The following is a 16,295-nucleotide window of genomic DNA, read 5'->3' as shown; positions in this document are numbered from 1 at the left end:
CCTTATCCAGTACGGGTACTGTCTAGAGCTTACTTCCATTCCACCAGACATACCCCCAAGAAACCGTCCTATGTCAGGCGAGCATTTGACCTTATTGCAGCAGGAAGTTCTAGTTATGCTGCAAAAAGGGGCAATAGAGCTCGTTCCATTGCGAGAGCGGGGAACAGGGGTTTACTCCCTCTATTTCCTGATTCCCAAGAAGGACGGATCCCTCAGGCCTATCCTGGACCTCAGGCCCCTAAACTGGTACATACTCTCGGAGCACTTCCATATGCTCACGTTACAGCAAGTGCTTCCCCTGCTTCAGCAGGGGGATTTTCTGGCTACACTGGATCTGAAAGATGCCTATTTTCATATCCCCCTACATCCTTCCCACAGGAGGTATCTCAGATTCACGCTCTTAGACCAGCATTACCAGTTCAAGGTCCTGCCGTTCGGGGTCACCACGGCACCAAGGGTATTTACGAAGTGCCTAGCGACTGTGGCGGCGCATCTCCGTCGCCAAAACGTCCACGTCTATCCTTACCTGGACGACTGGCTCATTCAGGCAAGGACGGAACAACAGTGCGCAGACCATGTGTCACGCACCATTCATCTCCTGCACGATCTGGGCTTCTCACTGAACTACCCCAAGTCCCATCTCCAGCCCGCCCACGTGCGACAGTATCTGGGCGCGACGATCAACACTCTGGCGGCCACTGCGCAGCCAAATTCAGTGAGAATCGCCAGTATCCAGGCGCTGATCCAACGGTTCAGACCCCAACACTCGCTTCCAGCGAAGGTGTTCATGCAGTTGATAGGCATGATGGCCTCCTGCATCTCCATTGTCCCGCACGCGAGACTACATATGCGTCCGCTTCAGGAGTGCTTAGCACGTCAGTGGACTCAGGCTCATGGGCAACTGACAGACCTAGTGTTGGTGAGCGGTCGGGCATACAACTCTCTGCATTGGTGGAATCCACAAAACCTTTGCAAAGGCCGACCATTCCAAGAGCCTGTCCCACAGATTATCCTGACGACGGACGCCTCTCTCCAGGGATGGGGAGCGCATGTACTCCATTACACTGTGCAGGGACTATGGACACTACAGCAGAGGAAGATGCACATCAATGTGTTGGAACTGATGGCAATCTTCATGGCCTTAAAGGCGTTCAAAGTACATCTGTGCAACAAGGTCGTGTTGATCCGGACGGACAACATGACGGCCATGTACTACATCCAGAAACAGGGGGGCACGCACTCTCCACAGCTGTCTCATCTGGCTCAGAGCATGTGGAAGTGGGCCATTCAGAGGAATATCTTCCTCATGGCAGAGCACCTCCCGGGCAAGGACAATCAGATGGCGGACCTCCTCAGCAGGCACAGCCATCAGATGCACGAGTGGGAGATACATCCATCAGTACTCCAACCGTACTTCCAAATGTGGGGTCATCCAGAGATAGACCTGTTCGCCACAAAGGAGAACGCAAAATGCCAAAGCTTCGCCGCCAGGTTCCCACACCCCCAATCACAGGGCAATGCGATGTGGATGAACTGGTCAGGCAGATTTGCGTACGCTTTTCCCCCAGCATCTCTGATACCGCTGGTGGCACGCAAGCTCAGGCAACACTCGATGACGCTCATCCTGGTTGCTCCAACGTGGGCTCGCCAACCATGGTATACCACGTTTCTGGAACTCTCCGTGGTACCGCATCAAAGGCTTCATCTCACTCCCAGCCTTCTGACGCAGAGCCATGGCGACATTCAGCACCCAGATCCGCAACAGCTCAACCTGGCGATCTGGCTCCTGAAGTCCTAGAATTTGGCTACCTCAATCTTCCTCCCGATTGCATGGACATCATTCGGGAGGCAAGGAAGCCCACTACTAGAGCTTGTTATGCGGCTAAATGGAAGAGGTTTGTCATCTACTGTGTGAACCACGACATTGACCCGCTAGATGCTTCCATTCAAAACATCATCTGTTACCTTTTTCACCTGTACCGATGTAATCTAGCGTACTCTTCCATCCGCATTCACCTGTCTGCTATGGCAGCATACCTCCAAAATAGGCAGCACCTGTCACTCTTTAAGGTCCCTGCTATCAAGGCCTTTCTGGAAGGACTCAAAAGGGTCATTCCACCAAGGACTCCACCAGCTCCGGAATGGAACCTCAACGTGGTTCTTACAAGGCTGATGGGTCCCCCTTTTGAGCCACTGTACTCTAGTGAGCTTCAGTTTTTGACTTGGAAGGTGGCTTTCTTAGTAGCAATTACATCGCTACGGAGGGTTAGTGAGTTGCAGGCACTCACCATCCAAGAGCCTTTTTTCCAAGTACATGCTAACAGGGTGGTGCTCCGCACTAACCCTAAATTCTTACCCAAAGTAGTCTCACAATTCCACATTAACCAAACAATTGAATTGCCGGTGTTTTTCCAAAACCCAGAAACGCTGGCGGAGCGCATGCTCCACACCCTTGATGTGAAAAGGGCCTTGATGTACTATGTAGACAGGACTAAAGATTTCCGCAAAACCAAACAACTTTTTGTTGCTTTTGCCACACAACACAAGGGAAACGCTATCTCCAAGGCGGGGATTGCTAGATGGATAGTAAAGTGCATTCAGATCTGCTACGCTAAAGCTAAGCGCACTCTCACTATCCCACCGAGGGCCCACTCCACTAGGAAGTTAGGGGCCTCTATGGCTTTCCTAGGTAACATTCCCTTAGAAGATATCTGTAGAGCAGCCACATGGTCTACCACACATACTTTCACTAAGCACTACTGGGTAGACGTGCATTCCAAACAGCAGGCAGCTGTTGGTCAGGCTGTTCTAAAAACGCTTTTTCAGACTGCTGCAGCTGGCACGGGCGGCCGCCGTTAATGGAGGGACTGCTATGTATTCTATGCACAGATATGAATTCAGCAGCCCACATGCCTCGAACTGCAAATGCTACTTACCAGTATGCATCTGTTCTTGGCATGTAGGGCTGCTGACATTCATATCGCCCGCCCTCCTCCCCGGCGCCTGTAGCAGCTGCAGTATTTATTCATACAAACACATATGCACATAGCATGGTCATCACTCACATTCTGCACTCCATCTCTGCCAATGGCTAAAAACAATCTGGGGATGGAGGCGATGCCCATGCGCACTGTAGTCCAGGGGAGGAGCCACCTATCTCGTGATACTTCGAAGACTCTTCCAGGACAACAATGTGCAATTATCCGGACCCAACACTAGGTGGCGGTCTATGCACAGATATGAATGTCAGCAGCCCTACATGCCAAGAACAGATGCATACTGGTAAGTAGCATTTGCATTTCTGCCTGGCTTTGGCGCAAGCCTTAGCCAACCAGAAATCCCATTTCTAACAGTTGGTTCTGTGATAGTCCAGCGGTACCGTAGATTGAAACAAAATTGGACATTCTGATTGGCCGAGAGGGCTTTTTTCTCAGTTATTTGCGATGTTACCAGTGATGTCATAGAACATGTCATGAGTGATGTAAAATGTGAGGTTAAGAGCAGTGCATGGTGTAGGGGTACAAGTTATCGTTAGCTCAGTGAACTATAACTCGTTTCAGTGTTTTTCAAACGTTAGCCTTTATTTTATTACAAGCCCTAACTATAAAGTCACTTTACCCTTTGTGTTATTTCAGTGAATTTCTAGAGTATCTTTAATGTAAGCTAAAAGCTTAGTCTATAACTTCACTTTAACACTGGCAAAGCTAATAGGCTGACAGTCATCACTAGACCTGATGCCTTTACCAAATGATTGTTGCCAAGTCGATATATTGCCCAATCAGACATCCTGATGAAAAAAGTCTGATTTTCTTTTGCAGTTTTTGGGGGGATTCTTGACTACTGAAGGACAAGAGTGAATGGAAAGAACATATGTTGGGGGGCGGAGCTATTCATGTGGGTGTTATGGAGCATGAGCTCAAAGTTAGTAAAATCAATTGAAAGGCTGGGTCAGTGAATCAGCTACCAAACAACTGCACTGCTAGATTTACTTGTTTTTTGTGGTTTTAGACTGAAGCAGTTGTATTTGGATAAAAATGGAATTTGTGAGATCCCATACCTGCATCAAATGGAAGATGAACAACACATATCCAGTCCAACTTGGGTGCGAGTCAACACCAGTCGGAACGAGTCCTCCCGCTCCCTTTCAAGGATTCATTCACAGTTAAAGAACAACCAACAGACAGACTTACCTGGAGTGCAGGAAGACATTCATAGTGATGGAGAGGAAATTGGTTATGTAGTGTCATCGAATAAGGATGATCCAGATCGTACAGGTAGGTGTCACATTGTGCATTAAAATGTAGATGTGCCTTTGTACCATGGCATTAAAATGATGATAGTTCTGTTAAGTTCTATGCAGGTATGCTGAAACATGTTACAATGTTTTCCTAAAATGTTGCCTTAGAAAGGTGAGATGCACCAGGGTGTACAACACCTGGTTAAGACAAACACCAAAAAAGACACATCATGCAGACAGGCATCTACGCAGCAGTGTAAGGGTGGACTCAACAGTACTACCTCTTGTACTCCTTCCTATTTTTGTTTGGATTGTGTTGCATGTTTGTTGTGATTCCGCAGTACTTAATTTGAGCTAGTGGTTGCCGGTGAGCACCACTGACACTTATTTTAGGGAACTGAGCCCTTTATACATGTTCGCAGGCATCAGTGCTGCTTATCAAAGATTACGGGGCTGATTTAGATCTTGGCTGGGAGTTGCTCTGTCACAAATATATTTCGGCGGACAGGATATCTGTTACTGTTGCACCTCCAGCACCTCCAACCCAAAGGATCTTACAACCTTAGCAAGAGGAGTGACATAGATATTGAAAAGAGTTGGGCTCAGGGAGAAGCCCTGAGGAACACCGCACAATAAGGGTTTGGGGGCTGAGTAGAACTGACCAAGCTTCAATGTCTGTGCCCTCTCACTGAGAAAGGAGGCAAAAAGCCCCAATGCCGAGCCCCCAATACCTATCTCTCTAAGGCGATCAATCAGCCTGTGAGGAGACAGGGTATCAATGGCGGCGGCGAGGTCAAGTAGAACAAAGAGAGTGGTATGCCCTGCGTCCACTCGAGTCCGAATGTTGTCAAAAACAGCCGTCAGTGCTGTTTCCGTACTATGGTGACTTCTAAACCCATGTTGAGAATCATAAAGTCGGTGGTGATCATTTAGGTAGGTGCTGAGATGAAAGTTCAAGTGAGTTTCCAGGATCTTAGCTGGAACAGGGAGCAAGGAGATCGACCGATAATTCTTCAGTTCATCAGGATCCAGAGAAGGTTTCTTTAAAAGTGGCTTCACTACCGCCTCGTCCACTGAGTGGGATATTGCCCCTCGAAGATAGCAACATTCAGGACATAAGTAAGAAGGGGAATGATGACTTCACGGCCAATTGTTAGCACCTTGAGGGGGCAGTTATTCAGTGGGGAGCCCGATTTAACCCGTTCTAAAAACCGATCAGTCACCTCATATGACAAGCAAGGAAAAGTAAGAAGGCTGGTAGACACCTCCGTGAATGAGGCATCATTAAGATGATGAGAGGGTCGAGTAGGCGACCCCGCGATGGAGTTGGCTACTGCAAGCAGGGAATAAATGTCTGAGATATTTGTATGGAAAAATTCAGAAATGTTATCTCAATGTTCCAGGGGGAGTTCTGAGGGGTCAGTGACATTGGGAGAGGTGAGGGAGTTTAATACCTTCAAAAGATCCCTGGAAGATTTCAAAGATTCAATGGTCTTGGAAAAGTATAGTCTCTTCTCCTCCATGATAGCAGTTTTATAATTATCTAGACAACGTTTATCCAATTCCCTACTTCCTGTTCTAGGTCTGTGCGCCAGAGCCTCTTCTGTTTACGACAGCCCTTCCTCAGCTTTCTGAGTCTCTCCGTAAACTAGGGAGCAGAGGATTTTTTCCTAGCTACAAAGTGTTTACTAAGAGGTGCCAGGGTGTCCATTGCTATCGATAGATGTTGTGATTGATCCACAGCTGCCAAATTCACATTGTGAAACTTAGAGAGCTCAATGTTATTAAGGAGATCAGAAAGAGACTCCTTGTTGATGAGGCTAAAGTTCCTCCTGTCTTCTAAGGTCCTGCTGCCAGAAAGGGCCTTCGCTGATGCCATGAAGTGTAAATCAAAAGGGATGGTAAAGTGGTCAGACCAAGCTAGGGGGATAGGTTCCACCACCCTTATACGAGGGTCATTAGAGAAGACACCGTCCAGGATATGCCCCGCTATAAGGGTGGGCTTTTTGACTAATTGTGTGAAACCACAGCCACTCAAGGTTTCCAAAAGGCATTGAGAATCTTTACATTGGGTATTATCTAAATGAAAGTTGAAAAACGGTGAGCAGAGAAAGAGGAGGGTGAGGTGGAGAGAGAAGATGATTAAGTGAGAGGAAGCAGAGGATGAGATGGGCTTGAGAACAGGGCGCAGAGGGTGTGGCAGAGAGAGCAAACAAGATAAAGCGCATAGTTACACGCCCACACAATACTAGTAGGACGACCCCAACAGTAGATAGAGTATGCTACTCATACCCCTACAAGTCCATCCTGCATGTCCAAAGCCAGCTCTCAAACAGGTGGGAGACATTAGGCAACCCCATTCATCTTCACGGCCCACCCATGCTGCTTCATGGCCCTCCCAGTTCTTGAATCCTGGAGCCAGGCCTGTTAGTAATACTGCCCAAAGGCTGGGAAGTTTGGGTATTTCAGAAAGACGCTTCTCTATTGAACCATTGGGGCCCATGCATGCGAGCACAAGGCTGCATTTTATTTCTGACACCTTTATGGACTCAATGCAGTAAAAAAGAAGGGGTGGCCTTGTATCGCTGCAACCTCTGCATTCCCCCTGCCATCTGCAGGCCCCTTGCTTCAACACCTTGGTGCATAACATAAATTCACCTCCCAACCTCAAAGTTTATGGGGGTGCGATGTGTACCGCACAATTGTCCAATTTGCCTGGTCTGTGTATGAGCAGTTTGAGCCAGTCCACTGTTTTGGATTAGCATTCTGGGATTTGTAATTTTCATTATACCATCGTAAAGTCAGGACTACAATTCCCAAAATGCAAAGAAAAAACCTGTAGTAGCTAAGGTTTTCACAAATGGACCTAGGAAACTCGGGAGCGCAGACAATAAGGCTCCAGGCTGTCATCTCTGAGCAAATAAAGAGGGCCGAAAATTGCAGAATGTAAGCTGTGTAGCGGATACTGCTGAGGAAATAAAGTAGGATTGCCCCTTCCTCTCTGAATCTGGCATCTGGGTGTAGGTGAGATCAGATGTTGAGCCCCATTAGACAAACCCACAGATTGTAAAGTGTACCCATCACCAGTACTTTTATAAGTTCCAGCACTGCCACTGGATAGACGAAAAGGAAGATGTACAGCAGGCAGAATTGCTGTTTAATTCTCCCTTGCCTGCAGTGTTTGTCACCAAGAAGATTACTGAAGGGACGATCTGATCTCATCTTTTACAGCAGTGCCTGAAACAGAGAATAGAGGTTATACCTTCCCCACCCCTCCCCTTTGGCAAAACAACTTCTTTCAATTCCCCACGAGTGCTGGAGGCTGGAGGCTGACTGAAAGCTGAGAACCTGCATCTTGTCCTGGGAGTTCAGTGAGCAGTTCTTGTACCACCTCAGCCAGCCTCCTGTCCCTGCCATGCCATCCCCCCTGTAACAGTGTTACCCTGAGCAGGATCTGATGGTGGGAGGAGCAGCTCCTGTGTTCAAGTCTGTAAACTCCCTGTATGATGGGGCTGGGACAATGAGGGAGTGCAGCAGGAGGTAAAGGAGTTCTCTAAGGAGACTGGAGAGGCTACTATGAGGCTAACAAAAGATAAGTCATAGCTACTATAGCATCCTCCCAGCCCGGAAGCATGCACATGAATACGCCACACACAGACCTCTGGATTGTACATCTTTATTCCTCTTCATACAATCACACACTGTTCTCTGATTGTCATACCCGTTAATAAGCACACCAGAACACCTTAACACCTCCCAGCCAGTTATATACTTACTCTGTTGAGTCCGCCCAGAACAACAAGGGTCCTAGGACACATAGTCTAACAACACTACACCCCCCCCTTGTTATTGAAAAAGCGCAAACAACAATTACATTGTATTTCTTTGATAAGTACTCGAGGCGCTCTCACTAGTCGGGCAGATCAAGTGGCAGGAAGCGGTTGAGATGCACTCTGTTCATGCACCGATGATACAGGTTCTGATGCTTAATCTGGATTGTTAGGTGGGATGGCCTCATTGATAAGTACAGGAGCTGATGATCGCAGAGGTAGGTACTTAAAATGTGACGAGTCCCATGTGATGGACTGTCTAGGACGATGGGCCGTCACCAGTGGTCCTTTGCACATCACAATCCTCAGAGGATTGTCAGCAAGTAGAGTGTATGTTTTCCGCTTTTGCTTCTGCTTGACCAGGACTAAATCACCTTAACTGAACACTGTGTCTTGTGCCCTCCGACACTAATCAGTATATGTCTTCATTTTTCCCTATTCGAAAAGTGTTAGTGACACAAACTTTATCAGCACTCATGGAGCAGGCTACTGTCCATTGCAGCAGGTTGGTTTAATGGCTCTCCCAAATAGCAAGGTGGCAGGACTTTCCCCAGTTGTGGAGTAAGGAGCTGAACGATAAGCACGGAGGGCCTGATGCAAGGCTTGCTTTAATTTAGTCCCCTCCATTGGTGTTCACTGAATAAAACTTTCAGGAAGAAATGAACCGCCCAACTTGTAATTAGGGTCTAAGGGCCAGATGTAGGTAATTTCCATTTACTGATTCATAAATACCGACTCATACTGAATCGGTATTCCTGAATCGGTAAATGGTATGTGGGTAAAAAATCGGTAAAAGTTACCGAATCGGTATGACTCGGTAACCCAAATTGGTAATTACCGAATCGGAATAATCCGAGTCGGTAAATTCCGAGTCGGTGAAACCCAAGCATCCCTATGGGCCACATGGCCCATAGGAATGAATGGGATTCACCGAATCGGAAAGATCCTATTCGGATTTTACCGATTCGGTAATTACCGATTCGGTAATTACCGAATCGGGAGTTTGAAACATGCCATGTGAGCCTGCCAACCAATCAGGGACAGCCTACACACCCCACAACCAAGGCCCTGTGAATCCAACCAATGAGAGTGAAGCACCCCACCCCAGTACCTGGGAGTGGCCACACCCATGCAGGTGGAAACCAACAGAACAAACAATTCTTCAGAGCAGAGCATCCACAGGCAAGCAGAGTGACAGAATGGAGGCACAGGAAGGCCAAAAGGATGGTGGTGAGAGGAAAAGGAAGATAAAGTTCAGCCCAGAGGAACTACAGGTGGCTGTGGATGAAATAGTAAGCCACTACAGCCAAATATTTGGGAGACAGTCTCTGCATGTTGCAGAGACTGTGAAGAGGAACATTTGGATAGCTATTCAGGCCAAAGTCAATGCCATTGGTGTCACCCACCGGGAGATTGAGGACATCAAAAAGAGGTGGTATGACCTGCGCATCGTGACGAAGAAGAAAATTGCTGCACAGAAAAAGGATGCTGGTGTGACTGGAGGTGGCAGGATCAGAGCCCTAAAACTGACACTAATAGAGGAGCTAGTGGAAACCACCATGGAGCCAGAATGCATCCATGGGATAGGAGACCTGGATAGCACAGCGAAAGCAGCCAAGAAACAAGGTAAGAGGCATGTTGCCACATCCACCCCCAGCAACCCAACCCTGTACCCCACTGTGTACACACATCACACTGCAGAAGAGCTCAGACTTTGTGGCAGCAATGCATCATGGTAGACGTAGTCATGTATACATAGATGCAAAGTACACCACACATGACTCAGCAAGGCATGCCACACACATCACCAATTAGGCAATGTGGACTGTGCAAAGGTGTGCAGACTATTTAATTAAGAACCACACACAGACAAACAAAAACATTGACCCTATGTCAATTTGATTCCACAGGAGAGTCGTCACGCAGTTCAGCACCGCCGAGGGAGGAGAGGGCAGCACCAACTAAAAGAGGGGAGAAAGAAAAGAGGAAAAGTTGTCACAGCGCAGGAGAAGGAGGAAACGCTCCCACCCAGGAGCCCTCATATCCAGACCCACCCACTACACCTGTCCCAATGTCCCCTCTGTTGTTTGGATCTCCTGACCTCACAAACACACCCAGTGCAATGTCCAGAGGGTCCATGCCGGGAGGGGAAAGTAGCCATGCGGAGCCCCCGCAGAGGATCCCGCAGACCTCTGAATCAGAGGATGAGGAAGATGTCCCCCAAAAGAGTGCACCAGTGGCTGACAGGCCAAGACCACCGATTGCAGCAGGCGCTGCGCGCACCAGTGTCCTTGGCAGGAGGGCACGTGAGGGTGGGGAGGGCCAGGAAGGGGAGAGCGTCTTCTGTGGCCTGGAGGGCACAATGGTGAAAGTACAGCGCCAGCAGGCCAAATCACTGCAAGCCATGCATAGGCAGGTTCGCTGTATGAACACCAAAATGTCCAACATGGACAAGGGCATAAGCCAAATGCCATCTAGCCTGGAGCAGATTGCACAAGGGATCACAGACATCTCAACATACATGGGAGTTCTCTCAGACAAGTTGGACAGGGATCATCTCCAGCGTGCCAGGGAACGACAGTACATGCGCCAACAGACAAAGGCCAAGAGTAGGTTCGCAACCAATACAGCACTCCTCTGCAGACGCTCCATTTCAATGCAGGAAGCAATAGTGCACTGCTGCACAGACTTAACACGGGGCATGGGTAGAGTGACCTCTGCGATGGAGCAGGTGTTGAACTCCAACACAGGCAATGCTGGTGACACGGGTGTGGAGGAGACTGAGGGGTCAACCAGCAGGAGTGGCTCCAGTACACCTGTACCGGAGGTGCGCAGGAGCGGCAGGCACAGCCATGCGGAGTCAGGCACCAGCAGGGAATCTGAAGGACAGGCATCAAAATCCCGCAATGTAGTGTGAGGACGCAAGCACTGACCTATGTGGGAGACAGACTCAACTGCACACAGTGACGGAAACTGAGAATGTGCAGCCAGTGACATTGACGTACATTGATGGATCCTCTTCAGAAGTGACAATGATGACGTGGTGCTGATTAAACTACTCATGTCATGAAGTATACCTGTGTATGTGTCATACTTTACCTAGAAATATCGTTGTGTTATTTCTGTCCGTCTCAATCTACCATCTAGTGCGGCTGGTCCTGTTGCCTGGGGCTCTGCATGTTCTTGGTCGTCATCTATGTTCTCATGATGTGTCAACTCCACCTCTGTGCCTTCCTTGGTAGCAAGATTGTGCAAAATGGCACAGGTGACTATTTTTTTGCAACACAGGATGGGGGTGTACTGTTGCGCACCTCCACTTTTGTGGAGGCAACGGAACCTGCTCTTCAGGAGTCCAAAGGTTCTCTCCACTACGTTGCGGGTGGACCTGTGTGCCACATTGTATCGCCTTTCTGCTCTGTTGGTTGGGTTGCGGTACGGTGTCAGCACAAAGGAACACAGGGCATATGCACTGTCACCTGGGAGAGAACGAGAGGTACATGAGTTATATTCACATTTCACATTTAGCTGAGATACATTTCAGGGTGTGTACAACATCTTTACTTAGCAGATATCCATCTCCAAAATCTCCATTCAGTAGCTGTGTGTATATTCCGCTGTTCTGGAATATGTAGGAGTCGTGCGGGAATTTGGCAACTATGTCGGTGATGATGTTCCCTGCATTGCATATCACCTGCAAGTTGATGGAGTGCGTAGACTTACGGTTTCTGTATATGTGTTCGGTGGCTGCAGGTGGGCACAGGGGAATGTGGGTGCCATTAATGCAGCCTATCACATGCGGGAAGTGTGCCAGTCCATAGAAGTCTGTTTTAGTTTTGGCAAGTTCCACAGGTGTGTCAGGGAACTGTATGTAATGTCCCATTTTCTGAGTCATGACATCCAGGAACTTCCTGATAAAACGGGACAGACAGCTCTGGGATCCACCTCGTACTGCAGCTATCACACTCTGGTAGCTCCCAGAGGCAAGCAGGTGTATGCTACACAGCACCTGGACATGGGTCGGGATGGCGTGGGCCCTGGGTGTTGGATGATCCAGGTATGGGTGGAGGTCCCTTATTAGGTCTATGATGGTAGTGGGGTGCAGCCTGTACCTCTGGAGTATCTCAGGCTCAGTCAATTGGAACAGAGTGATCCTCTGCCTGTACACCTGCTCCTCCCTTTGCCATACCCTCAGACCTGCAGCCTGTAGCCTTCGCCTCCTCGCAATCACATAGAGTGCCGCCATTTTGACAACACCGTTGCATTTTGGGCCCTTTTTTATAGCATGCACATGGTTACCACCAGCTTTCAGTCCATGGTAAATACTGACTCTTTAATACCGAATTTCAATTAATTCGGTATTTTTGGCCTTTCCTACATCTCGATGGCCATGTTTTCCGATTTCTTATTTACAGATTCGGTGAATAAGGACTCGGTAATTTTCGTATCGGTAAATTACGAATCGGTAATTATGTACTCGGTAAATACTGAGTCGGTATTTTTCCGATTCATATTTACCGATTCGGTATTTTTTTGTCACCTACATCTCTTTCTCGCTATACCGGTCGGTAACGGCCAATTTTACCGATTTTAGTCCATTACCGACCGGTATTTGGCTTCCTACATCTGGCCCCAAATGTCTTAATCAAAAAAGTAATGATCAATGAACATTTTTAAAAATATGGTTTAATTCTCGGCTTCTAAAATGTAAAAATCACTTTTTTGGACTTCACATTTCTGTGTGGTAAGTGACTTACAATCATGCTCCTAAATCCTTCTTTCAAAATCAACCAAACATCTTGATTTTATGCAGTGCTTCATAATACACACTTCTGCTGCAGCTGAGTGCTGAGTATAGCCAGAATTTATGGAGATAAGAGGGGGAAATACATTGCATGGGGCCCCTTAGCAGATCTAGCAGGAGTGGGACCCTCTTGTTTCGTTACACCACTGAGCCCACAGCTGTGAACAGTGTGCTTGACCACACGGCCTGGCGCAGAGCTTTTCTGCACACCAGGCCCTATGGCCAGAACCTATGGCCATTTGCACCCGGCACTAGGGAGCAGGTCTGGTGCAGACCCCTCTTGAAGGCTTTGGCTGGACTTCGAGCCCCCCACACATGGCTTGAGGCCCTGCACAGTGAACTCGGTGGCCTGGGGCTTGCTCACGGTTTAGTCACAGGCCAGACGTTGAGCCAAGAGTCTGCTGCTCAAAGCCAAAGGTTGTTTGCAGTGGGCTTAGAGGAACAGGGGCTGAGTGCCAAGGCTGGACTGACCGCAGCGGGCATCGGGCATTTCCCCATAAGATTGGAAGGGTGGAGGACTGGGTTTGCAGCAGTGCAGCAATATCGGCCCCCAGTAACAAAAACAGCAGTGCTTCACACTGCACCCAGACCCCGCCCCCTCCCAAGGGGGGGTGGGGGGAGGGGGGGTCCGACAAAATTGCTGAGGCTGCTTAGGGTTCCCAGTCCTGATGAGAGCAGGACCTAGCAGAAGGCAGAAGCATGAGGTAATAATATTTAACATTGAAGTATGCTATGCACTGTCAGTATGTAAACAAACTATTTCATATCTGTAGGTGTGGCATCGTTATGGAAATGGTGAGGTATGTGATGTCATTTGCAATGTCATCTTTGTCATCCTCTGTGTGGTTGTAAGCAGTGCATTGTGGCAAGTGACGGTTAACCGTAACCGATGAATGTCAGTGTTTTTTAGCTGACAATCATAAACAAATTTCACTTTATGACAGAAATATATGGTTTTGATGGTGTAAGCGCAGGTTATAGTTTGTGTAGCAAACAATTGCATTTGCATTTGTCACCCCGAGTGGGATGGGTATGCTCAGACGTGGGTCCCTCGCTCACTAGGCCACTAGATCAATCTATTCTGGCTGATGAGGGCTGATAGCCAGAAACCGGTCCTAGGATGCTTGATTCCGGTCCAGGGAAGACATGGCTTGGCAGTTCGGGCTGGACTGTTCCCATGAGGCACAGGGTCAAGACTGATTTGCATATGTCTGAACTGGGGTGGTGTGGTGAGCAAAATAATGATGGATTAAACCCAGATCTATGACTGGGGGTGAATGTTTTGCCATTGTGCAACATTCCGTCCATCTACTATGGCTGCAACAACTGTCCGTGCCGCAAACTCTCTAGCTAGAGATATGACAGGTAGATGTGGTCAGACATCTCCCCCTATGTTAATATGCTACCAGACCCTGCAAAATCTTAGGCAAGAAAAATTTCACGGGAAGGAGAATGTACTTCTGCGGAAATGACCGACGAAGCAGTGGATGTGGCGTTTACAGATTTCAGGCAGCTAGCGGGTGCAGCAGTGCTAAGGGGGCGAGGTTGGCTGAAATCTACATCCTTTCACCAAGAGGTCCAAGCTAAGGTAATCGACATGCCATTTGATGGGGAGTTTAACTTTAAAGTGCTTTATTCGATCTTACTCATAAGATCATAAAAGTGTTCACAGTCACAGTTTATAAAAAACATAATACAAATGATCATAAACCCAAGTATGAAAATGATGCAAAAATTAATTATATCTTAAAAACGAATTCATCAATATGTACACAATAAAAACATGATGAGCCATCCTGCTGTATCTTACAGGGCCCAACTGCTTTCTCTTTTTCAGACATGCCCAGAGAAATGAGGCTAGAGAAAAACAAATATAAGAATTCTGCAAGGATTTAAGGAAAAACAGACCTACAACGCAAAATTTAAAGTTGTGACTCTTACAAATTGGTACAATAAATTTGTATCGTTCTTGACAATAAAAACCACAAAAAAAATGGAGATCATTTTGTGGGGACTTGTTGTCACAAGGACATACTGAGAGATCCGAATGGTTGTATTGCTTCCCTGGAAATCCTATCATCAATGGGATCATATTTAAGCGAAATCTCAGTAATATATATTTGTGGTGTGAGAATGTGACATCCGCAGGTAACAAAAAACTTCCCTCCATCAGCACAGGTGTTAATTCATACAGACGAGCCGTCTGGGTGTGGGAGTTTTTTTCCTTTCTCGGATATTGAGCCCTCAAAATGAATATCTCTGCCAGTTTTTGCTTAGATATGAATTTACAAGTAGAGGGGTCTTTAAAAAGGCAGCTTGAACCAATATCAGATAATTCCGACTCCACATACTGTAGCCACTTAACCCTCCTATAATTGTCTGACTTTAAAATAATTGTTATCAAATTTTGTATGAGGGGGACTGTCACCCTGCGCCAGATACAGTGCCACAGTAGGAGTGGTGCCATTTTAATTGTGTCAATGATGTATGGTAACGCCAGTTCCATGTGTAAAACATAGTTTGAGTATGGCTGTGGAACAGAAGTAAAGGACTTTAAACATTTGTTCTCTATGGCCTGCAGAGTATCACAAGGAGCCTCCCCCAAATTGCTGCACCACATACTGCTGCCGCCTTAGTTTTAGCATGATAAATGTTAATGTTATGGGGCATTTGTACAAGCGCACGGCTACTCCGAAGAGTGTCCCGGCGCTAAGGAAAAGAAAAAGAAAAGACCCTGGGAAGAGAGACACAGTTAACTCCCACTCATACATAGATCTCATTATTGATGGAACAGCCAGGTCTTGAGTTGGCGTCTGAAGCTCAGGAGCTCTGCTTCTTGTCCCAAAGATAAAGGCAGCGAGTTCCATAAGCTACTCACTACCACCTGAAAGGAACGTCCATCCTTCCTTGCCCTACAGAATTTAGGCATTAGCAGCAAATATTGGGTTGATGACCTCAAAGTCCTTGCTGGAATATAAGGCATAATTCTTTTTCTAATATACTGTGCCCCACTGTTATGCAACGCCTTGAAGACCAACACCAGAGATTTAAAATCAACTCTGTTTTTTACTGATAACCAATGAAGTGATCTCAGGTGATTCGTCATGTGTGTTCTAGGCCTGACTATAGAAATTGCTCTCTCGGCTTAATTCTGAACAACCTGAAGACGGTTCAATAAGTACTTGGGGGTATCTAAATAGAGCACATTCGCATAGTCCAGCCTAGACATTATCAAGGCCTGGACCACTGTCTTTCTATGGGACAGTGGCAGCAATGGAAGGAAATTCCTCATCATTTTTAACAGCCTGAAGCATATACCAGCCATTTTCATTGTGATAGGTCTAACTCCCAGCCTTTTAGTGAATGTTTTCAGTGCCATAAGGTTTCTCTGCATGCCCAATGCTCTTCCCTCTAATAATTTAGACCA

At 47.3% G+C, this 16,295-nt stretch overlaps 1 protein-coding gene across 1 annotated transcript in view; it reads left to right on the top strand.

The window, feature by feature from the left end:
- Window positions 1–16,295, top strand: part of LOC147693602 (X-ray radiation resistance-associated protein 1-like) — a 312,782-nt gene that overhangs the window by 99,992 nt on the left and 196,495 nt on the right. The window contains exon 9 of the mRNA XM_086933820.1: window positions 4,009–4,274. Within this exon, the coding sequence (XP_086789946.1) occupies window positions 4,009–4,274 (266 nt within the window). The remainder of the gene's footprint in view (window positions 1–4,008; window positions 4,275–16,295) is intronic.

The sequence above is a fragment of the Lissotriton vulgaris genome, chromosome 8 (assembly GCF_964263255.1).
Source record: "Lissotriton vulgaris chromosome 8, aLisVul1.2, whole genome shotgun sequence".
NCBI lineage: Eukaryota > Metazoa > Chordata > Amphibia > Caudata > Salamandridae > Lissotriton > Lissotriton vulgaris.
Note: the sequence above shows the minus strand (reverse complement) of the source record. Positions and strands in the feature narration are given on the sequence as shown.